The sequence below is a fragment of the Danio rerio genome, chromosome 4 (assembly GCF_052040795.2).
Source record: "Danio rerio strain M-AB ecotype USA chromosome 4, GRCz13ab, whole genome shotgun sequence".
Lineage (NCBI taxonomy): Eukaryota > Metazoa > Chordata > Actinopteri > Cypriniformes > Danionidae > Danio > Danio rerio.
In genome coordinates, this window is record NC_141024.2 from 35,738,654 (window position 1) to 35,766,193 (window position 27,540).

At 36.2% G+C, this 27,540-nt stretch overlaps 2 protein-coding genes across 2 annotated transcripts in view; one reads left to right on the top strand and one right to left on the bottom strand.

The window, feature by feature from the left end:
- LOC110439608 (uncharacterized) overlaps nt 1-27,540 on the bottom strand; it is a 72,752-nt gene that overhangs the window by 14,332 nt on the left and 30,880 nt on the right. Inside the window, exon 5 of the mRNA XM_087248865.2 lies at nt 16,165-27,112. Coding sequence (XP_087104991.1) covers nt 25,908-27,112 — 1,205 coding nt within the window. The 3' untranslated portion in view covers nt 16,165-25,907. The remainder of the gene's footprint in view (nt 1-16,164; nt 27,113-27,540) is intronic.
- On the top strand, nt 4,161-13,736 carry LOC108184001 (uncharacterized). The gene is made up of 3 exons (XM_087249015.1): nt 4,161-4,216; nt 4,761-4,910; nt 11,609-13,736. The coding sequence occupies exons 2-3, from the start codon at nt 4,826-4,828 to the stop codon at nt 12,700-12,702; spliced, it is 1,179 nt and encodes a 392-aa protein (XP_087105141.1). The 5' UTR covers nt 4,161-4,216; nt 4,761-4,825; the 3' UTR covers nt 12,703-13,736.

Below are 27,540 nucleotides of genomic sequence, written 5' to 3' on the forward strand. Positions count from 1 at the left end.
AAATATAAAGGGAAAATATTAATACAATTAAAGTATTAATAATAATAATAATAATAATAATAAAATTACTAAATTAAACAAATGAATGAAATTAGAATGACACATTAACAAATAACTGTAAGGAAAGCAACTAAAATCGAGAATCTTCTTTAAATACATCTGCATAATATTTCAGGAATCTTAGATTTTTTTAATTCTTAATAAGATAAAGTGATTTTAGGAGGGAAATAAATTCTATTCTAAAATGAACAAAGGGTGGGTAATTATTTGTGAATTTTTGTTTGTGAATGTAAAATTTGCCATATAAGATAAAAAAAAAATGTATGATGTGTTCCAGATATTTAGCTTTTGGGTTATTATAATAAAAATTGTCTTTTAGATTAAAGCAATTCACAGCATTGGCAGAAGCAGATATATGAGAATTTAGAAGTGACCAAAATTGCTTGGATATTGGACAATCAAAAAACATGTAGTAGTGCAGGTGTGGCCAACCCTGTTTCTGGAGAGCCACCTTCCTGCAGATTTTAGTTGCAACCCATATCTAACACACCTGCCTGTAATTATCACGTGGTGTTTAGGTCTTAGTTAATTGCTTCAGGTGTGTTTGATTTGGGTAACACCTGAAATCTGCAGGAAGGTGGCTTTACAGGAACAGGGTTGGCCACCCCTGTAGTAGTGTTTCCTCTACTTGTTTGCAGAAAGAACAGGAGCTGTCGATGTCCAAAAAACTGTAAATACTAATTTTTACAGGTTAGATTTTATGGAAAATTTTAAAATGCATTTCTTTTGCCTTGTTGGAAAATACAATATTTCCCAGGTAAAAGCCAGTTTCTATTCCAGTCTATATCCTTAACCAAAGACCTCCAGTAAAACTTTCCTCTAGACGAAATTTTCCTTTTACATTGGAAAATTTGTCGCACAAAGCTATTGTTACGTTTCTTATCTAACAGACTAACACCTTCTAAAAGCAAATTTACAGTTAAATGTACAGTGACTTTTAACTAGGTGAACTAAACCAGGTGATATTGCCTTAACAACTTTATTAAATTCATTAGGAGGAGTTGGAAAACAGTGGTAGGTTATAAATGGTTCATGAAAGAATGTTTCCTCCATCATCAAACAAGCAAAGGATCCATTTAATATTATTTTGAAACCAACTTTGGAAAAATAATGATTTGTTTCTGATTGTATTATCTCGGTTATTCCATAAGAATAATCGGTGGGGAGAAACATTGTGAACATAACGAAGCTTCCAAGCAAGCAGACATTGCTGGTGGAATTTAGACAAAACTAAAGATGGCTTGTAGGGAAGATAATTAAATTTAAGAAGAAACAAAATACTACAGATTTTGTAAAAAAAAAAAGTAGTTGGGAATAAAAAAAACAAATAGACGTTGGATTGGTTAGGCATCTCTTTATCCAATTAATTTTAAAAATATATATGGTGTCAGAAAAATCTAATAAATTTACACCCCCTCTGCTTTACTTTTAGAAAGAACTACCTTTTTTAATTTAAGAGGTTTGTTCTAGATAAATTTCAAGAAAACAGTATTAATTTCTTTGGCCACTTTGTTTTCAACAAATAAAGATAAAGTCGGATATACAAAATGAGAAAAACCCTCTTCCATATAATGACAGGTCCCATTGTAGCCAGCAATTAAGAATATTTTTAGTTTTGCTGATCCTAGACAAAAAAAATTCAAGTGCTGTCTCACTAAAAGATTTTTAATAACATAAATAAATAACCATTTAATTGTGGATTTAACAAGGATATCTTCTATATATTCCTAACTCAAATTTTGAACAGGCATTATCTCACATTTGGAGATATTCAGCTTTAGACCAGAAACACTTGAGATATCAGAAATTAAATTTAAAACCTTTCATACGTTTGAGTCATCTTTTAGAAATAAAGTGGTGTCATCTGCCAATTGTGAAATCTTAATCTTCCATTCAAAAACAGAATTTTTTTTCAAATCTTGATTTTGCACAATGCTTAAGGACTAATAAAAACTAATAAAAATGAAAAGGAAGAGATTGGAGAATCCTGCCTAATACCACACAAAATATCAAATCCATTAGAAGTATTAAAATTAACAATCACTTAACTATTGATTCCTTAGCCATAGTGTTAACAAAAGTTTCCCTAAATCCAAATAACCTCAATGCTTTAAACAGAAACTGGTGGTCAACCGTATCAACGGCTTTATAAAAATCAAGAAAAAGAATGAGACCATCTGAATGAATAGAATCAGCATAATCGAGCAAATCCAAAACTAATGTTATGTTATTAGAAACATGGCGGCCTTTTATAAACCCAGACTGAGTTTCAGAAATAATAGAATCAAGATTTGTTTTTAATCTGTTGGCAAAGTCTTTTTTTTTTCAGTATTTTTTGCCACTCACAGTTGCAGTCATGACATGATAAATTTCTCCTTCATTTTCCACCTCACACCACATTTTGTTTTCACACCAAATTTTCACATTCACACCAAATTTTGTTTAATTTATTTAATCCACTAAGACTAAGTGTTAAAAGATTGAATCACTCCTATATGGACGTAATGCGAAATAACATTCTGATGTTTTGCAGTAATTAATAGAGTTCACATACTCTGTTAGACATATTATATTAAAATGATGGGCAAATCTGTATATTTCAATTGGGTTCCTGCCCACGTAGGTGTGGAAGGCAATGAAAAGACGGACATTCTGGCCAAACAAGCTCTCAGAATTAGTGAAGTAGATCTAGAAGTCCCATTGAGTAAAGCAGAAGCTAAAATCAAATTAAGAACAATCAGTATGGCAATTTTACTGGGATAACAATGAAACAGGCAGACATCTATAAAATATACATAAACAAGTCGTTGCTGGAAGGATGGAGAACAGAAATCATAGAGAAGTACGATTATAACTCAGATGAGAATAGGTCATACTGGACTCAACCATATTTTATATAAAATAGGGAAACACCCAACTGGGCAATGTATACACTGTAATCAACAAGAAACAATATGACATGTTTTATTCCACTGTAGTAAATATAATAAAGAACGAAACAATCTTATTCAATCAGTTAAAAAGAGCAAACTTCAGGATTTCACATTGGCTGGTTTATTAGGGAATAAATCTATTGAGGTATATGACGATATAATTAAATTTGTTTAAGAAACCCATTTAGAGAAAAGAATATAAAGATAATATAATCTAAGGAATTAATTGTTAGCCCACTCCACCCCACATTTTTTATTTATTTATTTATTTTCATTTCCTCCCCCTCTTCCCTTCCCCTCTATTTTTACACTTCAGTTATTGTTCAACCATTCCAGTCGGAGGCGGTAATGCACCTACAAGTCTGGTTGCCAACCGCCAGTAAAACCCAAAGAAAAAGAAGAAACCGATTAATTAAAGTTTTAGGTTTTTCATCTGATACTAAATTATGAACCTGCTGTTGACAATATTATTTTAACCCTTTATACAACAAAGTATTTTACTCACAGTAATGAGGACTATTGAACAACGTGTGTGTAATAAGTGTCTTACTGAAGCTTTAATTTATTAAACAGTATAATGTCATTCCATTATAAGTTTACATCACTATATATAAGAAATGGAGTACTAGTTTTAATCAGCTAATTTGTGGCTATAGTTTCTTGCTCAGACTTATCTGATTTATTTTTGTTAATTACTCTCATATAAGAAGAAGAGAAGTTATTTTCTTTCTGTTCATTGTTTTATTCATTTTACATTTTTATTGCTTTGTTAATTTTTAACAGGATAAAGTGTCCAAACGCAGAGAAAAACTATATAAGTCATGACTAGTTTGAAGAACTAAAACATAAAGTAGTAATGAATACTTTTTTACATGAAGGACACCTATTTTACCTCCTTTTCTGTAAAGTTTCAGCTCCAAACACTCATTAAATTATTTGTTATACCTGTTAGAATGTTGAGATTTTTGCTTTAAACACTTAGTCTTAGTGGATTAAAGAAGTTTTTTTAATTATTTTAAAATGTTTAGAGTAAAGGTTTTGATCAACTCCAAATACTGAATATATGTGCGTCTGTGAGAAAGTGGAAACGAAGGAGAAATGTATCAATAAGTCAAGACTGCAACAGTAAGTGGCAAAAAAGGTCTAAAAAAACTTTTATTTTGGCGTGGCGTGTGACGTCATAAGCCTGCGCCGTTCAAGCGCTGTTATTCAACTGGAGAAAGGTTTGTTTTAAAGCGTTTACACTTATATAAACCGATTGATTAAAGTTTCAGTTTTTTTTTCATTTAGTGCTAAATTATGTACCTGCTGTTGACAATATTAGTGTCAATATTAGTATAGTACAAATGTTTGAATAAAGATAGGATAAACTTTTTGTCCTCAAGAGGAAATTTGTCTTGTGCAAAAAAAGTGCTACACATTGCTGTAAGCAGACAATCAGCTAAATAAAACAAACAAAACAATTAAGAATATACATAAAAAATAAAGTTTAAAAAAAAGGTTACAGGGATGTGTGTAATAAGTTTAATAACTTAATTGAAGGTTTAATTTATTAAATAGTATATTGTCATTCCATTCTGAGTTTACAACTATATAAGAAATGGAGTAATGTTACTAGCCTTAATCAGGTCATTTGTTTGTGGCTATTGTTACTTGCTCAAACTTACCTGATTTCTTATTGTTAATCACTCTCCTATAAAGAAACTGTTGAAGTAAGTGTTAAGAAGTTATTTTGTTTCTGTTCATTGTTTTATTTATTTTAAACAGGATAAAGTGTCCAAACGCAGAGAAAAACTCCTGCTGAAGCGACTGATCTCCACACTGTTATAAAGATGGCGTTTATTAAAGAGGAGAGTGAAGATGTGAAGATTGAAGAAACATTCACAGTCAAACAAGAAGATCTGCAGGAACAAACAGGTTGGTTTTCATTCTCAAAGACCAACTGAGTCATTTAATCCTCATTCAGATATTTTAATAATAAGAATACTAAATTAAATCCATCTTGCAGCTCTGAGTGTGCTGCCTAGTTCTCCTAAATGCACACAAGCACTCATGAGCTATGTTTCCATCCAAAAATGCAAATAAACTTTATGCACAAAACTGGATTATTGCATAAAAGATATGCAAATAAAGCTCAATGATTTCCATTCAAATGAAATCAAATCACTTTTATTGTCACATCATCAGCAGCACGTGTGCTATGATGAGTGGAAAGCTTAGGTGCTGGCTCCAGACAGTACAAAATACAGACAGTACAAATACAACAACAGTGCAAAATACAGACAGTGCAAATACAATGACAGAGTCAAAGGGAACAAAATCATCACTTCCTGATTAACTGGTGCCAAATATCAACAGTAAAAATGGAATTTGCTGCGATAAGAGAAGCTGGATCAATAGCTGCGTTTCCACTATCTCGTCTAAAGCAAGCGAGACAGGGCGAGCCAAGGCCAGTCGCGTTTCCACTGTCACTTCCTGGGCCTAATCGAGCCAAAGCGGGGCTTTCTCGGGCCCAGCGGCCGGCCTTTTTTGGCCCGCCGAATACCTTGGGCCAAAGAGGGCCAGCTGGGGCTTCGGGGCGGAGTGAAAGGAGAGGCAGACACTAGTTTTCCGATCGCACACGAGTACATGCACCAAACAAATAACCAAATAAAAAAATAAGGGAAAGAAAACATCTAGCCTTTTAGTCTGGGGTCTTTTTGCGTATGATCACCCTTATGTTTCCCTTTTAAATGTAAGGCTGTTGCATAAAATAATAAAGTTTTCATTTATAAGTGACTTTGCTCCTTGATGTTTCAATAACACATAATAATATTTACACCATATTAAAGACACAACAGACAGTAAAGGTTTTTGAGAGTTTTTGTCAAGTTTAAAAGGTGTTTGTGCGTGTTTAGATGCCTGTATGTGAATGTTAGACCGAGCAAAAGAGCGCTCTCTCACAGCTCTGTTGATGCTGCGAGCGGCTTCTGTTTTTATTTATTTTGAAGATAATACACAACATAAATACAACAGAAAAACATGAAACTTTACAAATTTCGTGTCCATTTTTGTAGACTCAAAAACAATAGTGTCATATCCTAATAAAATAGCCTAAGATATATTGAAATAATTTAAATAATTACAAATATCAGATATAATAAAATCACATAAAATAAATAAACCAATATAAAACAAATAAAATCTATTTATAATAATTTAGGTAGCCTATAAACAGTACATAAATCAAACCATTTTAAAGCCATATTAAACTTTCATTTTACAAAGGCCTATCTGAAAAAAAGATTTTAGATATTTTCTAAAACAATAAACACCGGAGGAGGTTTGAAATATTATTTATAAAGTATATGGATACGATGATATTAATCAAATCATGTAAACAGAGCATTTAATGGGTGAATGAAAGCAGAAACTAGGCTACCTTTTTTTTCTTTCATGCATGCATTATCCGCCTGATTCCGGCTGAAGTGGGCGGGTTGTGTGACGTTTGATTCGGGGGAGATTCTGGGGGCGGGGTTTGCATGACACGCTGCGAGGTACTAGCCCGACAGTGGAAACGCGACATGATTTCTGCCTCACTGCTCAACCCCCCTTGCGATTGGCCCGGCCCTGCCCGATAAAAGCCCTGGCTTGCACATGCCCGACAGTGGAAATGCGGCTAATCTTTTCTTCATCTAATAATTGACTTGCGCCTCAGAGGGTAATCCTGAAACGCAGTGAACGCGCGGTGGCGTTTAAAGGTATCAGACACGAAGATGCTCTTAATTCTGGAGGTCATGAATAATATAATAACACTAATACTTAAACTGTAAGGCGTTAAAGAATGACCAAAACAAGAGTTCAGATGTTTTATAATGTACTGAGCTGGCTGGTTTGTCCATTCATACACATTTGTATCATCACATGATCTCTTATAACAAAATCACATGACCTTTTTAATGCACATACTGGAGTTTGTATCGTGTTTTCCATCGTGATTTTTCATCTTTTCTTATGGAATAAAACGTTTATCCAACTCAGTTATGCGCATACGCTTTTTTTTTTTTTTTTTTTGCATCATGGTGTTTCCATAAACCGTTTTTTTATGTGCATAAAAATAGGTGGATGGAAACATAACTATTGAAAGACAGGAATGAGTTTCTCTCTTGTTACTTGTTCTCGTGTCTTTTGTCATTATTTTATTTATTATTAGTCTCCCATTTTCTCTACCTTCTTAAGGCTATTGCTTTTCTTGTTCTCCTACTGTTTGTAAAAGTGTCCTTGAGCACCAGTGCTATATAAAATAAATAAAAACTTAAACTGAGCTGTCGATATTTGACCTACAGTATTCTCATAGAAGATATCTGCTAATACGGTGATAGTGTTGGCTTAGTACTTTCCATTTGCATATGTCACATTGATCCAAATTAACTTTTTTCATCGACCTCTTTATTGGTTCTAACTTGTTTCTAGTAGTTGTTACTAGTTCTCACAGATAGTATTAGAGTTAGAATTACATTATTATTATAATAACTAATTACCAGGCCTATTGTGTTTAATCAGGGTTTCTGCGGGGTCTTAAAATGTCTTAAATTCCAAAATCAAAATTTTCGGCCTTAAAAAGTCTTAAATTTACTGAAATGTTGTGTTGTAGGTCTTTAATCTTTTTAAACAAGTCTTCATTTTCCTTTTTTATGTTTTGCTGCTCAATCTGGCCAAAACCCACACAATCACCATCAATCCATCTCAATAAAACTTTCAACTTTTTTAATTCAAAAAGGTCATTTTAACTCTATTTGTCATAAAGGTTTAAGTATTTTCCTCACGATAACATTTGTTTAAATGTGCACCATGTATTTACTGCTGAAGACATCGAGGACAGATTGTTGTGTAGATTTAGTTTGTTATAGTTTTTAAAACATTTGTTCATTTTTAATTTTTATTTAAAGAAAGTTTATTTAGGAAAAAAGTGTGTGGATACAAGTAAAGCTTGCATGTTATTACACACAATTTAAAATCTTTTGCTAAGAAATATCTATAAGATATATTTTTTTATTAATTTATTATTGTATTATTAAATGTATTAAATTATCATTTTTTTTAATAGGGCAAATTAAAATCTTTTTCATCTGGGGTATTTGAAAAATTCATTAGCCTTTAGCCCTTTATGAGTCTAAAATTGTCATATTGGTATTAAAATTGTCTTTAAAAGTCTTACATTTAACTTGGTGAAACAAGCAGAAACTCTGGTTTAAAGTATAAAAAAACATGGATGCCCCCAATATTAAATATGCTGAATAAAATGGACACTAAAATAATTAATTATTATAAAACATTGTACAGAATTCTAAACTATATGATGTTGCTGCTGGGCGACGTGAGACTAAATGAACAAACTATTGTGGAACAATAACGTTAAACATTGCGCTGACTACAACTGGCCAACAAACTAGTCTAAAAATGACTTTTGCTGCTTAAGAAATGAATTACAGTATGCTGATGATATGCAGAGATTTGAGTGTAAAGTTTGTTAGTATTGACCATATTCTTCACGTACCAGCAGGCGCCGCCATTTGAATCTTTTTGCTCTTGACTTTTATTAAAGAATTAATTTTAGTTACTAAAAACAGTGTTGTGCTGCTGAGGCATGGGACGGTAACCATTTTCAAGGTATAACACAGTTTGAAAAAAGACAAGGTTTTAAAACCGCCAATATTTTCTGCTGTACCATTCATCGCTATATGTAAGTTTGTTTTTTTTACATTTTGTTTTAAGATTTTCAGGACAACAGTATCTCCAGCAGAAAAAGATCTCCAAAGATGCCATTTTAAATTGTAAAGAAATCTGTGTTTATGAAACAAATGAAGACAACAGAAGTCAAGTATTCAATTGAGTGATTCAGCCTGACATGTTTACTGCTCCAAAATACTTTAAAAGTTTCTCAAAAGAAAATGTTTTGTGTTCTAAGAGGAAAAAGTGTCTGTTTACCCAGACATTTAAAGGAGTAATCACAGTACTATGAAACTGTGATATTTTTTATTCAAGGTTATCATACTGTCAGAATCTTATACTGGCCCATGCCTAATGCTGCTTGTTGTAGCAAAGTCATATTTTCTGATTTTATTGTTTTTCTTTGTATGTATTGTCATGAACACACTTGTTTGCAGAGCAAGAGAGCCTGTCTCTGAAAGAGAGTTTTCTGTCGGTCTCCTCCCTTTATAAAAGATAAAGCGGTATTTCTCACTTAGCCTTACATATTCAGCCACCTATTTTTATGTGCATTTTGGATAGGCTATGAGCATAAAAAATTGGTTGATGGAAATGTCATGATGCACATAACTTTTGAAATATAAGCATAAAGACACATGCGCATAACTGAGTAGGACAAACTTTTTATTCGATAAGAGAAGATAAACTCACGTAAACAACGCAAGCACTTTTACTGAACAAATTCCAGTATGTGTGTTTAAAAAGGTTTGTTATAAGAGATCATATGATGATGAAAATGTGTGTGAATGCACAAACCAGCAGGCTGAGAACATTATAAACATCTGAAATGTTGTTTTGGTCATTCTAAAACACCTGAACCGTTTCAGTATTCATGTTATTATATTATTAATGACCTCCAGAGCATCTGTTCTCTGCGTCTCATTGCTTCAAAAGCCAACACGTGTTCATTGTGTGCCAGCATTGACCTCTGAGCTGTCATTTAAAGAAAAGATTCATGTAGCTTCTTCTACCGCAGTAAATTCTGTTTTTACTGTTCTTAATTGGGGCCTGTTAATCAGGAAGTGACGATTTTGTTCTCTTTGATTCATTGGATGGAAACGCAGCTTTATTCGCACATCTTTTATGTAACATCCCAGTTTTGCGCATAAATTTAATTCGCATTTTTGGATGGAAACATAGCTATTGTCTACATTTCAGTTACACAAAGAACAAAGTCACATAGCAGAATGGCTTGTCCTTTCTTAATGAATAATTAGCTTAAATTCACTAACCTTCAACAGACATGTACTGTAACTAGATTAATGGGATTATTACTAGTTCTAAAAAGATTTTTTTTAGTCCTGCTTACATTCTAAATGTCATTTCAACCTCTACCACTTGATAGGGCTGTGCAATTAATCGAAAATCTGGTTTCAATTTCGATTTTGGCTTCTAAAGATTATGAAAAACCATTAATCGAGATAAACGATTATTCCATCATATAGAACACACACCTAACGGCATCTTAATCTGAGCGCTTCAATGGTCAAATGCATGCAAATTTGGGTCAGAGTGCTGTGTTTAGTGAATATTCGTATTAACCCTTATTTGTGTAATAAACAAACAAGTTGAGAATCAAAAGACATGTGAAAGAGAAACCATTATTCTTAAAGTGACAGTGCGCAATATTCCTGCTGCCGACTGTTTTTAGCATTAATCAAACAACAAAAAGAGAAAATCCCTCACTGCTCTTGACTGAAAGACTTTTGTAGCTCAAATGTTTTTCTGAAATTGAAAACTCTTGAGTATTTAATCTCTCGGTAAATCAACTCAGAGTTCAAGTTTAAACTCTGAGTTGGTTGAACCTCCTTACTGAAACAGGCCCCAGGTCATCATGACATGATTGACAATTGTTGCTGTTTGTCATTATACTCTGTTTATCCTGAGAGCTGATGCTGAGTATTCTTAGGGCTTTTCAAACTTCAAATTGTTAACCCTGGGTCAATCTATACCTGGAAAAATTCTGGGTTATCTGTAGTCACCTTCCACACTGCTCATGCTATACCTGGGGTTAAAAAATAATCCTGGGTGTTCATTAACAGACAGTTCACATTCATAAACCCTGGGTTATCATTATTATTTTGTATATTTATGTTGTCACTGTCCCTGATTGGATAAACCACAAGTAACCTTTTTAGATGGCATTTCTGCATCTTGTCTGGTATATACAATGTCACCAAGTAGGTCTTCAGCCAAGCCTCAGGGCATACACAAAAGCAAGAAAACAAAGACAAAAGTACAAATAAATGAAAACAAGTAACAAAGTATGTCATCTTGCCATCTCCTCATCACTCCTAAGTTTTATACAATAATGCAAACTTGCAAATATAAGCGTGAATTATGCATACTTGCTATGGACTTGCAGGACTTGTCTCAATCGGGTCTTCCAAGCAAGCGGGAACACAACATGAGTAATCTAGAGCACTCGCATTTGATCATTTGCTTTAAAAAAAAAAAGAGCTTGGTTTTCCTCTGACCCCTAAATTAAATATTCTACAAGGTATATGATCTGATTTTGAGCTGAAACCTCAGACACATTCTTGGAACACCAAAGACTTATTTTACATCTTGTAAAAAATGGGTAATTGTAGGAACCTTTTAAAGGGATAGTTGATGCAGAAATGAAAATAGCCTCACCATTTACTCTTCCTCGTGTGGATTTAAACCTTTATGAGTTAAACACAGAAGATAAAAAAATAAAAATAAAAAAAACGCTACTGGCTTACTGTATTCCACAATAAAGGAAAGTTCGAAACCACATGATGGAGAGTAAATGGTAAGGTAATTTCATGTTAAGACATTCAACATCCATTTCTTGCTTGTCGCTTTGAGTCTTCATACTAAAGCTAACTTTTTTTTTTTTTTAGACCGGATGGTGCTGAAGGAAGAGACACATGGACAGAATGAAATAGATAAGAAACAGCAGTTTGAGAAACCACAAGAAATAACGACTGATGAAAAACCCACACTGACTAAAAAGACTTCATTACACGGAAGACCTCGGAAATCCAAATCTGGGTGTAATTTCAGCTGTAAACAGTGTAGAAAGAGTTTCAGTCAAAAGTCAAACCTTGATGTTCACATGAGAGTTCACACAGGGGAGAAACCTTACACCTGCGAACAGTGTGCACAGAGTTTTAGTCAAAAACAATGCTTAAAAACTCACATGAGAATTCACACTGGAGAGAAGCCTTTCAGCTGCAAGCAGTGTGGAAAGAGTTTTAGTCAAAAGCCAAACCTTGATATTCACATGAGAGTTCACACAGGGGAGAAACCTTACTCCTGCGAACAGTGTGGAAAGAGTTTTAGTCAAAAACAAAGCTTTAAAACCCACATGAGAATTCACACTGGAGAGAAGCCGTACACATGCCAACAGTGTGGAAAAAACTTTCGTCATGCAAGAAATTTGGCAGCGCACATGAGAACTCACACTGGAGAGAAGCCTTTCAGCTGTAAACAGTGTAGAAAGAGTTTCAGTAAAAAGGCGAACCTGATTGCTCACATGAGAGTTCACACTAGGGAGAAACCTTACACCTGCGAACAGTTTGGAAAGAGTTTAGGTAAAAAACAAGACCTTTACATCCACATGAGGATTCACATGGGAGAGAAACCTTACACATGCACAGAGTGTGGTAAAAGTTTCCCACATAAAAACACACTCAAACACCACATGAGAACTCACACTGGAGAGAAGCCGTTTGCATGTGCTCAGTGTGGAAAGAGCTTCTCAACCAAAGCTAGCCTCAAGAACCACATGAAGGTTCACACTGGAACCATAGTGTTCACATGTGATCAGTGTGGAAAGAGTCTCACACGCAAAGACACCATTAAGCGACACATGCAGACTCACTCAGGAGAGGATCGTTTTAGATGCAGTGAGTGTGGAAAGGGCTTTAAGTGTAAAAGAAGCCTCAACACTCACCTAAAGCTTCACAATGGAGAGCAGAGTCCGCAAAATTGAGGCCTTGTCCACACAAACACGGGTATATACAAAACGGCAGCTTTTTCATGTAGTTTGGCTGTTCGTTCAAGTGAAGTTTATTTAAAAACTACTTTCGAGAGGATCACATGCTTAGCTAAAACATGATTCACAAATTAGATCATCCTTTGTTATAAATTAGTGTCTCACTGACAGTACTTTGGTTTAAGTTACTTGAAGACGGACAAGTTAACATCACAGCTGAGGAACTGCACTATTCATTGTCTTCAATAAAGTCTTCACCCCGTAAGACCTTTGGTCAGCTTACTTATTTGATGTATTAAGAGTCCATCTATACAACTGTTAAGCCAAATACAGCAAAATCTGACAATGTGCTTTAACTTATTATGAACCGATCACCATATTTGTGCAGGGTTTTACACAATTCTTTCATGTTGTCTTAACACAAATTAAGGTAACTTAACACTTTTACCAAATTATTTGGACTGAACATTAAGTTGTCCCAATGAAATCTCAAGAATTGTGTTATTTCAGCACATTTTAGTTAAGTAGTTTGAACAAGTAAAAAAAAAGGTTGTTTTTTCCCCCGATTTCTGTTTCATGGAGATAAGACTTTTTCTGCACATTTTTAAACATTATAGTCTTAATAACTAATCTCTAATAACTGATTTATTTTATGTTTGCCATGACAGTAAATTAGACTAGTAATTGTATAAGGATGGTTTGTTCTGTAGACTATCGGGAAAATTAGCTTAAAAGGGCCAATAGTTTTGTCTTTAAAATGGTTTAAAAAAGAATAAAAAAACTGATTTTATTCTAGCTGAAATAAAACAAATAAGACTTTCTCCAGAAGAAAAAAATCAGACATACTGTGAAGATTTTCTTGCTATGTTTAACATAATTTAGGAAATATAAAAAAACATGAGGGGCTATATATATATATATATATATATGCTTTACATGCATAAACAAGGAAGAGGTAATACAATTACAACAATAGGCAGACACAAATATAGGAAAAAACAGTGTTTAGTAATGACAATTGTATTTAAAGTAAGAAAAAAAGTAAATAAATACAAATTAAATTAATAATAAAACAAAAATAATTATATTATAAAAGTTTATGCAATATAAACATTCAAAGGGTACAGAATTTGGGTAAAGGGTACAGAATTTGCTGAAAAAAGTAGCTGCTTTATATATATATATATATATATATATATATATATATATATATATATATATATATATATATATATATATATATATATATATATACACACACACACACACAGTACTGTGCCCTGGTCAGTTGGCATTTCTGTGTGGAGTTTGCATGTTTTCCCAGTGTTCACGTGGGTTTCCTCTGGGTGCTCCGGTTTTCCCCACAATCAAAAAAAAACATGTGGTACAGGTGAATTGGGGAAGGTAAATTGTCTACTATATGAAAGAAAAAGAGAAGGGGGGGGGTGTTAATAGGTTTAGATCTGGAGAAGGCTTTTGACAGGGTAGAGCATGATTTTTTATTTGCAGTTCTTAAGGAGTTTGGATATGGGTAAAATTTTAGAAAATGGGACTTCCGGTTATGGTAGCGTTAGGGTAGGACGTGGTGTGGAGAGCCCCCGAATAATTTCACTTAAATAACACACCGTAAAGACCTTTACCGTAACAAAAGTACTTTATTTAACATAATAAGTTGATGCACTTCGAACATTACAACAAACATGCCGAATCCAAAGAAAACTGACAACTAAAAGGATGATACACACGACACGAGGCAGCCACTATCTGAACCCCCGCCCTGGTTCCACGCAGAAATGGAGAAAGGATTTCTCAGAATCCAGGAGTTAATTGACGGACGCCTGAGTAAATTTGCAGAATCCGTGGAGAAAATGGGTAACGGACTACAATCAATGAATCTGAGAATGGTGGAGGTAGAAACTAAACAGAAGGAGACGGAAGAAGCGGTAATGAGCCTTCACAAAGATGTCGCGGATGTTAAATCGGCTGCTGACGACGAAATCAAACTGCTGAAAGATAAAATTGATGAACTCGAAAATCAATCTCGTTGCCAGAATTTACGTCTTGTCAGTTTCCCAGAGGGAGTGGAAGGTAGGAATGCTGTGGATTTTTTGAAGGAATGGCTACCTAAGATTCTGGATCAGGAGGACGAGTTCTATGAAATTGAAAGAGCTCACCGCACTTTGCAACGACGACCGGCTGAAAATGGCAAACCGCAGGCCATTCTGGTTCGATTCCTTCGGTACGGAGACACACTTAAGATCCTCAATGCGGCCAGAGAAAAGGGCAAGCTCACCTATGGCAACTCTAGCATTATGATTTTTCGGGATATGTCATCCACCCTGTTTAGAAAACGACAAGAATTCAGCGCACTCAAAAGACAGCTACGCAATAACGATGTGTCTTACGCCGTACTTTATCCTGCGACGCTGAGGATTCAGCTGCCTGAGGGACAAAGATCTTTCAACTCCAAAGCATCGGCAGAAACTTATCTTCGACAACATCATCCACATCTGCTTGTCGGATAAGACACTAAAACTATATCGACGAATTCCGGATCATCCAACTCTAACGTAACCTGAACAATCACACTAAACTGCTAAAAATATACGGTGGATCACTTTTCTCTCGGATGAACATGTAAGAACTTAACGTTAACTCTGTCAAGAGTGATCTTTATATTGAAAAGCTGGCAAAAGAAATGTGTTCATATTTTTGTTCAAATGTTTACTAACTTGCGTATTTCGGATTTATCACTTGTTCGTAGTGATTAATATGTTGTTTAAAGTACATAATATAAGTATTTGTGGGGATATACATAACTTGTTAGGGAGCTTTTAGTTTGGACAAGAAGTCAAGGTCGACTGTATGATGCAGTGCACACTCAGTCAAGGGGGTTTAAAGTTTCACACTTCGTTTGGGGAAGTGTTGGTAGGGGGGATTGGACAGAACACATATTCGATTTATTTAGGTGTTGGGCTGTTTAACCATATGTTCTCAAGGCACTCAGGAAATAAAACATTAATTTATAGTTAATGTCAGATACACTGAAATATAAATATGTGACTTGGAATGTTAACTGTTTAATTCAAATACTTAAAAGAAAAAAGTAATATTATACCTCAGAAAGCATAATATTGGAATTGCCCTTCTACAAGAAACACACTTGACTGATCCCGAACATCTAAATCTTAAAAAGCAGTGGTCTGGACAAGCTTTTTTTCTTCCGTCACATCGCAATCAAGAGGGGTGGTCATACTTATTGATAAAAACATTCCCTTTAAAATGGAATCTGTTGATAAAGACAAAACAGGCAGGTAGATTATTTTAAGAGGAACGATTGGGATGCAAAGAATAACCTTAGTAAATATATATCATCCTGAAATGGAAGGTGTCGATTTTATTCATAATATATTCTTTAAATTTGCTTGCCCAACTGCAGAGCTGATAATTAGAGGAGACTTTAAAGGGTCACGAAACACCAAAACACATTTTTTGAGCTTTTGACAGTCGTATATGTGTCCCACACTGCTAAAAACACTATTAGGACACCTATATTTCACTAAAAAGTGTAAATTGGTTGTTTTTGCGTTATTTCAAGCAAATTCGTACTTCCTGTTTGAAACGGATTTTTGAAGCTGCGTCACGGTCATGAGATAATAGCGTGTATTCCAGCGTGCAGACTGGACGTCTGTGCCAGAGTGAGTCTTATTACGTCTTACAGTGTGATGCATTAATGCATGAGTAAGGCTTGGTTCAAACCAATCAGTGCGCTCTATTGTGCAACTTCATTAATATTCATTACTGTCACAGTGTAGACGGCAAAGACGCCACGTTGTGTTGGCAAAACAAGCGTGAAGTGTTGCTTTTATAGTTTGCTGCAGTTAAGTTTCGTTTTCATTTTCTCTCTGTGAGAGCTCATCTGGATCACGCGTGGATTAACAGTGTACGCGACGCGCGACAACAATAACTTACGTGTCTAAGGAGGATTATTGTTTACCTGAGAGCTGTTCTCATCTGCAAACGCTGAGATCCAGTTTGTAGTCTCCTCTAAATAAAGACGCGGCTCTAGTTGCTGGTGATTGTCCTGTCTCTACAGATTTGGTAAGTGAGCGACCAGTGCTCTTTGTTTATTCAGTTCGTATCAAACAAACTATTGCACCGAGTGCAATAGTTAGCACTAACAGTTACAACCAAACTATTACCTCGTGTTGGATTGTGTGACCGGAATAACACACGCGGCTTTCTGACGCTACCTGTCGTGTGTATCTAAGTTTCCAGGAAATGCTGAGTTTTTTTTTCTCTCATTCGCCGTGCGGTATCAAACATTGCATGAAAAATACACGCTTAGAGCAGCGCCTCGAATCAAATATCACGTTTGTCAGGAGGGACATTAATGAATTCCCTGAATGAAAGAGCCAAACTGCAGTTAAAGTCCAACATTTAATAATTTGGCAAATAATTCGACTACAGATGTCCATGTAAACACAGTCACATTGTCCGCTGTGGGTGTGTGTTTTGACTCTGAAATTCAGCGCGCCCAAATAGACACTCCCATACCAAGCCGCTTTTCTTCCTCCGACACTCCCCCCTAAACAGAGCTGGACACGCCCACTTTTCTGACTTTTTCCAAAGTAGAGGTGTGAAAACACACTGCTGAAACGAGGGGGTTTCATGGCCCTTTAATGTAGTTTTGGACCCAGTGTTAGAAAGGTCATCTACTAAACTGTTACCCTTAAGTCAAGTTGCTAAAGCTCTAAAGTACAAAAGTACAAACAAGTTTTAATTTAATAGATGTATGGAGATTTAAGAATAAAACAAAAAAAGAATATTCCTTCTACTCGCATAGGCATAATAATTACTCCAGAATTGACTATTTTTTTGTTCCAAAAGCGAAGGATTATTTAATTGAATTGTGTGAATATTTACCAAGAATATTGTCAGATCATGCCCCGTTACTTATTTCAGCGCAATGCTCTCTGGAAATGTCTAATTATAAGCTTTGGAGATTTAGTGGCCATTTACTAAATAGCTCTGACGCATTAAGCTTCATAAATAATAATATAGAAAATTTTATTAGTACAAATAAAAGTTCTGCTTCTTCGGGTGTAATCTGGGAGGCCATGAAGGCATTCTTACGGGGTCAAATCATAGCTTTTTCTTCCGGTAGAAAAAAAACAATATCAAAAACAGTTACAATCACTTGAAAAAGAAATCTCAGTAATGGAAAGGAAACATTTCAAGAATAAAGATGATCAGCTGCTTCAACAATTGCAGTCAAAAAAAATGGAATATAATATTCTATCATCTAAAGAAGCAGAAAATGCACTTCTCAGATCCCGACAGAAGTATTACGAACATGGAGATAAGATCGGGAAAGTGCTAGCATGGCAAATAAGAAAAGAAGAAATTAGTAAATCTATACCTAAAATATATTCATACGAAAATAAAATTATTAAACACCCCAAATTAATTAACCAAGAATTCTTAGATTTTTAAAAGTCACTTTATAAATCTCAGGGAATAGAGGAGGCAAAGATTAAAATGTTTTTAAGTAAATGGGATATACTAGTCTTAAGTGATAATGATCAAGAAGAACTTGAAAAAGAAATTTCGAAAAAAGAGATGCAATTTGCAGTCACTGCTCTAGCCGGGGGTAAAACACCTGGGTTAGGCGGGTTTTCGATGGATTTTTATAAAACTTTTTTTTCTAAATTAGCAGACCCGCTGTTTTCAATGTATACAGAGGCAATTCATAAAAAAGAATTACCAGAGACTTTAAACTAGGCTTTAATCACAGTTCTTTTAAAACCTGGCAAAGATCCTAATCTATGTGCTTCCTATCGGCCAATTTCACTGCTTAATTCAGATTATAAAATTCTTACCAAAATGATTGCATTACGTTTAGAGCGGGTTCTGCCTAGTTTAATTCTCATGGATCAAACTGGATTTATCAGAAATAGATCCTCTTTCGATAACATACGGAGGCTAATGAATATTATTTATTCAGCAAAACAAATAGATTTTCCGGTGATTGCTCTTTCTTTAGATGCAGAAAAAGCCTTCGACCGAGTGGAATGGTCTTATCTGATTGCGGTTTTACAAAAAATGAATTTCGGTCCAAACTTTATTGAGATGATTAAGATGTTGTATAGGAATCCATCGGCAGCCATCTGACTAATTCTGATGTATCTGAACATTTTTATTTATCAAGAGGAACCAGACAGGGATGTCCCCTCTCCCCGCTACTCTTTGCTCTAGCGGTAGAACCCCTGGCTATTGCAATACGGACACATAAATCAATCTTTGGATTAGAAATAGGAGGTTGTATACACAAGATATCATTATAAGCGGACGATGTGATGCTATATCTAACTAATCCTGATTTATCTCTATCTAATTTGTCTCAACTCTTAAAAAACTTTAGGGACATATCTGGCTATAAAATTTATTTTAATAAAAGTGTTATGATGCCATACTGAAAAAATTGTTTATTTAGGACTAAATATTCCTACGAAATTGGAAGAAGCATACTCTTTGAATTATTCCCTACTACTTAAAAAGGTAATTAGAGATCTGGAAAGATGGAATCCACTAGCATTATCACTAATTGGCAGGATAAACTGCATAAAAATGAATATTCTTCCTAAATTTTTATATTTGTTTCAGACCCTCCCTATTTCTATCCCACAAACGTTTTTTTTAGGAATCTCAACAGCTCAATTAGAAATTTTATTTGGAATAAAAAAAAACTCCTAGGATTAAACTTAGGACATTACAGATGACATCCAAAAAAGGTGGACTACAACTTCCCGATTTTTTGTTTTATTTTTGGGCAGCACAGATGAGAGCAGTGTGGTTTTGGCAGATGGAGGGTACATTGTTACCCTCATGGTTACAGATAGAAAAATATCATGGAAAGGAAATACCTTTAGATAAGGCCTTATTCATTCCTTTGAATTGTGTTATGAAGGCAGTTAGTAACCCATTCATTAGGCATACTTGCAAATTGGGGTTTGTAATCAAGAAAAAAAATAATTGGCTACTTTCAGTGTATAATAATACTCTGTTTCACTGTAACCCATCTCTTCCTGAAGCATTAAGAGATGGAATAACAAAATACTGGTATAAAAAGGGAATACAGATGTTTGGAGATTTATAAGAGCAGGGCGTACTAATGAAATTTGAACAATTGAGATTAAAGTTTTCCCTTCCTGTTAAACATTTTTTAAAATATATTCAGGTGAGACACTAATTATCACAATGCAAAAGGGTAATTTAGGACCTCTCTCTTCCCTCCCAATAGATGCTATTATAAGAAAGAGAAAAGAACCCAAAGTATTTGTGTCTTATATGTATAGCAACCTTAACGATTTGTATGGTATGGAAGTGTCATCTTCAAAACTTAAATGGGAGAAAGATTGAGAATGCATTTTTGATCAAGATACTTGGGAACATATCTGTAAAAGTGCCTTAACATTTTCATTTAATAGTAGACATACATTAATACAGTTTAATATTTTACACAGGGTATATTATACACCTGAACGATTGCACAAAATAAGTGATTCATATTCAGAACATTGTTCTAGATGTAAGATTGAGGTTGGTACATTATTTCATATGTTTTGGACATGTTCCAAACTTAAAACCTATTGGAGAAATATAATACAAACTATTAGTAAAATTGCCAATGTTAACCTTTTACCTGATCCAAGATTTATGTTGTTGGGGGATGAATCAGTTCTTCTGTTCGGTCAAAGGAAAAAATTACGTTTAATTAAAATGGCTCTGATAGCAGCAAAGAAATGCATTGCTATACATTGGAAATCAGTAGAACCACCAAGTCATATTGTATGGCTTAGAGAACTTTCTTCTTATGTTCCTGTTGAAAAAATAATGTTTAATCTTAAAAGAAAAAACTCTTAAATGTTTGAAAAGACTTGGGGTAAATTTATTGAATACATGAATAACTTGGATGTTACATTGACTGAAAATACTGATGGAAAAGTATGACACTTCATTGCTTTAATTCTGTATTTGTCATTATTGTTTGTTTATTTCCTCTTAATTTACACATCAGCTCGATGTCTCACAAGTATGTCTGTTTAAGTGTTCTGTCTTGTGAGGGTGGGAAAGGGGTGGAGGGTGGTTAGAAAAGAATGTTTACATGTATACTGAAATTACTCTGTAAATTATTGATGTGAAAATAATAAAAAATATATTGATTAAAAAAAATCCATGTTGTACACTGTCATTCAAATATCAACATGTGAGGCTTCCCTGGAGCAGAAAAAGAAATGCTCCATATTTACACATAAGAGCAGACTGCACATTTTCCTCTTGCCCAGGCAAATACTCATTCACAAAGCAAAGGAAACCTCATGAACGGGGCAGAAAAGTAAAAATATTAGTTCAACAAACTGGACATGTACAACACAAACTTTCAGAAGCGAAGGCTAGGCCAGTTACATACCTTAAAAGAGGCAAAATAGCAAAGTCAATTATGCATGGACCCAGTCAATAATTCTATAGCACACTTCAATCAACACCTACAGAGCAGCATCTGTCTGGGAACATGAGTAAATGCCTGAGTAAAAAGTATTAAAAGTGATAACCTCGGAAGTCCGCAAAAGGGAAGCCATTCACTCTGACATCCTGAAAGAAGTACACATAATACAATACTCAGAGAATGTGACAAATTACTTCAAATTACCAGGGTACATACAGTTTTCCAGTACAGACCACTTCTCTGTTTATTTGTACACAGAGCGTGTTATCAGCTTTCTTCAACATCATTTGCGATTCAGCCCGATCAGCCGAATCGTGTGTTATACTATGCACTCGTTCTTCCAGGAAAGGATAGAAATGCACCACCTCTGCTCATGAGCTTTCAATTAGATTTGTCAAAATACACCAAAATCAACATTCACCACATCGAGAATAATTACAGCTGGGCTTTGATGCTGAGTGTGCTTCATGCTTTCAACAAAGAGAACATGAGCTGTTATCTTGACAGAGCATATCAGTTCTGCACGGGACAAAAATCATGGAATGAAATTAAGTCATTTACTATCCTGCACATTTGCTCACCGCACATTTTGAAAGCTGTCAGACAGTCAATCCGTAGGCAAACAGATGACAAGGGTCTGGGAGACTTTGCCACCTATGCTTTCGCCAGACTCCAAAATGCCGCCAACATGACACAAGCAACAATTGTGTTCCGTGCACTGTGTCCTGCTCACAAGCCCACAAAACACAAGCTGTGTTAAGGAAAGTCTGTCTCTTTTGGAAACTGTCATTTCAAAGGGCAAAGACAATCCACTTGAAGAAAATATGCAGCCTAAAGACTGGGAAATCTATGAGAGTAAAGAAAGGAGAAATTCATTGACCATCATGGCCAGATCACCATTCGTAGCTTATTTTAAGCAAGTTATGGAAAAAGTGAAGAAGGAAATATCAGATGGTCTATCAGAGTTGCCACAAGAGGACAACCCATACTTCTGTCCAAGCATCATCACTATCCTTTTTCACACCTAGGATAATTCCTTATTTGTAACTTTAGATGCCATGGTTTCTTAAACAAAATCTGTCAGTGTTATCTTCATTCTCATCTTCAGCGCTTTACAATTTTTAGCGGTAGTAGCTCTCTCTGTCATCCCAAGCCAGAAGGCATTGACTGAGTGATTGACAGCTGATATTTCAGTGCTAGAGCAGGGGTGGGCCAATAAGAAGAGCACGAAGGCGGGGAAAACATTACGGACTTGGCTTTGGTTACTGCAGCAAGTTGACATGACAACTGTTTTAAACCATTCCTGAGCGCTGTGTTTCGCGCTTTAAGTGCAGGGATGCATTCTGCGTGAATGTCTCCCAAATCCGCGCATGTGGTGAACATTTTGCAGTAAAAACTGGTCGCACACAACAATTTTTGCACTCGCACAAATGCTCCCAAATATATTTTGAGGTCGCATATTTTGGGGGCATATGCGACCAAAATGGTCGCAATTTCGAGCCCTGTTGTATTTCCTCCAATCTATGACATATCTTTTTAATTTTGGGATCTTTGATTTTATTGATAATCTACTCTGCCTATTGTTTCCTTATTCTTGCTTAAACTTATTTGATCATATTAAAATATCTGGATCTTTTTATTACCATATTTAGTCTCTATATCTGGCAATATATCTGGCAATATTATATTCTTTTATTTCCAGCTAGGTTTTCAAGTTATATATTTCTACTAATTATAGCAAGGGATTTTACGTGTATAAAATAGAATTCTTTTATGTTTTTCTACCAGTATGTTACTCAATGACTCGAGTCTTGGTGTGTCGTTGGTAAGTTCGGTTAAATATCATTCTTTCATGTAAATCATGTAAATGTCCATCATCTGTAAATAAAGTCAAGAAGTTTTACCAGCCTCTCAGAGTTCTTTGTTAGGATCTGTCAGGTTTTACTCTTCTTTCAAACAGCTAGTGTTGTCCCTTTAAAAGTCACATAGTTTTCTCTTCTTCGATGTCACTCCAAACTTTGCCAAAATCTTTGTTTCTCTTTCCCAGAAATTCCTATAATGGTTTCTTCTTCGTTGTTTATCAGTTCTTTTTCTTTCAGATCTCTTGATGCCTGTCATCAAATTGTACCGTATTTTCCGCACTATAAGGCGCACCTAAAAGCCTTATATTTTGTCATAAAATGGCCGTGCGCCTAATAATCCGGTGCGCTTTATGTGTGCACGGAGTTTAAAAATCTGTAAAAATGTTGTTGTGTGATTTCGGAAAGCGCTCCGCTTGATTGGCTGTCGGAGCATTTCCCGCCGACACGGAGACGTAAAACGTACACTCCGTACGCAGCAGCAATAAACCAATCAAAACTACATATGTTTGTCTAATGATCCCCGAAAATGGCACCAATGAAGAGACATGCTTACGAGGCACAATTCAAACTACAAGCTATCAGTTACGCGGTTGTAAATGGGAATAGAGCAGCTGCGAAACAATTCCAAATTAATGAATCTATGGTTCGGAAGTGGAGGAAACAAGAAAATGAACTGCGCCAAGTTAAGAAGACGAAACAGAGTTTCCGCGGGAACAAAGCAAGGTGGCCACAGTTAGAAGACCAACTTGAGCAATGGATTATTGAGCAGAGAACAGCCGGAAGAAGTGTCTCTACAGTCACCATTCGACTGAGGGCAACAAAGATAGCACAAGACATGGGGATCGAACACTTTCAAGGAGGCCCGTCTTGGTGCTTTCGTTTCATGAAAAGGCGCCATCTCTCTATCCGCGCACGGACTACCGTGGCGCAGCAACTGCCAGCAGATTACAAAGAAAAGCTTGACATTTTCCGCACTTACTGCAGTAACAAGATTACCGACAAAAAGATCCAGCCCAAACACATCACCAACATGGATGAGGTCCCTCTCACTTTTGACATCCCCGTGAATCATACTGTGGAGAAAAAGGGGGCCAGCACAGTCTCAATACGCACCACGGGCCATGAGAAGTCGGCTTTCACTGTTGTTCTTGGTTGCCATGGTGATGGACAGAAACTACCACCTATGGTCATTTTTAAGAGGAAGACACTGCCAAAAGAAAAGTTTCCAGCCGGAGTCATCATTAAGGCCAATCAAAAGGGGTGGATGGATGAGGAAAAAATGAATGAGTGGCTGAGAGAGGTGTACGTAAAGAGACCGGATGGTTTTTTCCACACATCACCGTCCCTGTTGATCTGCGACTCCATGCGCGCCCATCTCACCGCTACTGTGAAAAACCAAGTGAAGCAAATGAATTCGGAGCTTGCTGTCATTCCGGGAGGACTAACTAAAGAACTTCAGCCGCTGGATATTGGTGTAAACAGGGCGTTTAAAGTGAAGTTGCGAGCTGCGTGGGAGCAATGGATGACAGACGGCGAACACACTTTTACTAAGACTGGTAGGCAGCGCCGGGCGAGTTACGCCACCATATGTGAATGGATTGTGGATGCCTGGGCTAAGGTGTCTGCTTTAACTGTTGTCCGAGCTTTCGCAAAAGCCGGCATCATTGCTGAACAGCCACCCGGCAATGAGACTGACTCAGACAATGATGAGAGAGAACCCGGCGTGTTTGATGACGAAACTGCCCAGCTGTTCAATTCAGACACAGAAGATGAGGACTTTGATAGATTTGTGGGAGAAGACTGATTAAAAACATAATGTGAGTGTATTGTTAAATAGTACAATAAAGTTCAACTAAACTATGTTAACTGTTTTGCTTCCATTACCTTTTTTTTGCAGACAGTGTATTTTAGCGTGCGCCCTATAATACGGTGCGCCTTATGTATGGGTTAAGTACAGAAATAGACCCCGTAATTGAGACTGCGTCGTATAATCCGGTGCGCTTTATAGTGCGGAAAATACGGTACATGACCTGCCCGTTTTCCAGAAAAGATTCTAAGTTTCGCCGGCGGTGGTGATTGGAACTTAATCCCCTTTTCTTTAAGAATTTTTCCTATTGGAGCAAAAGCCCGTCTTTTCTGTTGGAATTCAGGTGGGTAATATTGGTCAAAGAAAATCCTTTTTTCGTTCCACTGTATTACTTTCTTTATCCATGCAAAGTGGAAAACCAGGTCTTTTGTTTTGTTTTCCAGTAAGAATACCAACGCTGATCTAGGGTGTGCGTCAGCAGGTTGTTTTGGTCCGAGTACCCAGTGACACCATTGGATTGTAAGGTCCAATTCATCAAGTGACAGTTCGTTTTGCAATGCAATGCTAGCTGACGGGCTATTAGCTATCCTGTCCGTCTCTAATTTTTAATCTGTTGATTTCTCGTTTTTTTCAGGTTTCAATGGTTGTTTTGTCCTAGCCTTTTTGTTTTTGTCCCCCTTCATGTTATTTAAATATGGTTTTGGTTATTACATATGATGTAAAAAGAAGGATTAATACCAGTGTGTATGGGAGCGCTCTTTCTATGCTGCTACATGTGTTAACGCCATACTGGAAACCATCCCATGTGTTTCTTAAGCTGCCCCGAATGAGTGAAACTCTGCACACACTGATCATGTCTACCGTTTTTCTCCAGTGTAAATCCTCTAATGTGTTTACAGGGTTCCTGAGTGATAAACCTCTTACTGCAGAGTGAACACTTGTACGGTTTTTATCCAGTGTGAATCCTCTGGTGCTGTTTCAATTCTGCAGCAGTAATAAAAGTCTTCTCGCACTCCAAGCACATTTACTCTCTCACACCAGTGTGGATCTTCATGTGTTTTTTAAGGTGTGATGAGTGGGTGAAACTCTTCCCGCACCGAGTGCATGTGAATGATCTCTTTCCCGTGTGGATCCTAATGTGTTTATTAAGGTATGATGATTGGTTGAAACTCTTCCCACACTTAGTGCATGTAAATGGTTTTTCTCCAGTGTGGATCTTCATGTGTCTATAAAGTGATGATGATAGGCTGAAACTCTTCCCACACTGAGGGCATGTGAATGGTTTCTCTCCAGTGTGGATCTTCATGTGTCTATAAAGCGAGGATGACTTGCTGAAACTCTTCCCACACTGAGGGCATGTGAATGGTTTCTCTCCAGTGTGGATCCTCATGTGTTGATTAAGGGATGATGATTGGCTGAAACTTTTCCCACACTGAGTGCATGTGAATGGTTTCTCCCCAGTGTGGATCATCATGTGTTGATTAAGGTGTGATGAGTGGCTAAAACTCTTTCCACACTGAGTGCATGTGAATGGTTTCTCCCCAGTGTGGATCATCATGTGTTGATTAAAGTGTGATGAGTGGCTAAAACTCTTCCCACACTGAGTGCATGTGAATGGTTTCTCCCCAGTGTGGATCATCATGTGTTGATTAAGGTGTGATAAGTGGCTAAAACTCTTCCCACATTGAGTGCATGTAAATGGTTTATCTCCAGTGTGGATCCTCATGTGTAGATTAAGATTTGATGATTGGCTAAAACTCTTCCCACACTGAGGGCATGTGAATGGTTTCTCTCCAGTGTGGATCCTCATGTGTAGATTAAGATTTGATGATTGGCTGAAACTCTTCCCACACTGAGGGCATGTGAATGGTTTCTCTCCAGTGTGTATCCTCATGTGTTGCTTAAAGGATGATAATTGGCTGAAACTCTTCCGACATGGAGTGCACTTGAATGGTCTTTCTCCAGTGTGGATCCTCATGTGTTGATTAAGGTTTGCTGAGTGGCTAAAACTCTTCCCACAATGAGTGCATGTGAATGGCTTTTCTCCAGTGTGAATCCTCAAGTGAATCTTCAGTTTGCTTTTGCTTGCCAAACTCTTTCCACACTGAGTGCAGGTAAAACAACTCCTGTCTCTCACTTTTAAAATACCATCAGTCTCTAATTGAGTTTTGTCCTCAATCTTGACATGATGTTCCTCCTCTTTACTCTCCTCATAGTCTTCAATTAGGTCTGAAAAAAAAAGTTAAGTTTTTAGTAAATCATTAAAGCTCATCGAAAGCTGAAGTAAAAGGGCTCTAACACATTGGCTACACAAACCTTAATTTTAATGCACATTAAATGTAAAGACATAGCAGATCATATTTAGATTAATCTTGTCACATCAACCTCCTGGGGTCCATTACACTGTCACCAACTCGGTCCCAGTCATTCCCCTCGTTGGCCAGCAGAGGCCGCCATCCCCAGACTTCTAGCATTACATCATCCACCTAGACTGATTGTGCACACACCTGAACTGAATCTCGGTAATGACCCACGCCACCTATATAAGCCACACTCAAACCACTGTTCAGTGCGAAGTCTTGTTTAGCCCCGGCCAGCATTACTGAGCGGTCTTTCCTGCCTGATCTACTGTACATTACCCCGGACTGTTTCTGACT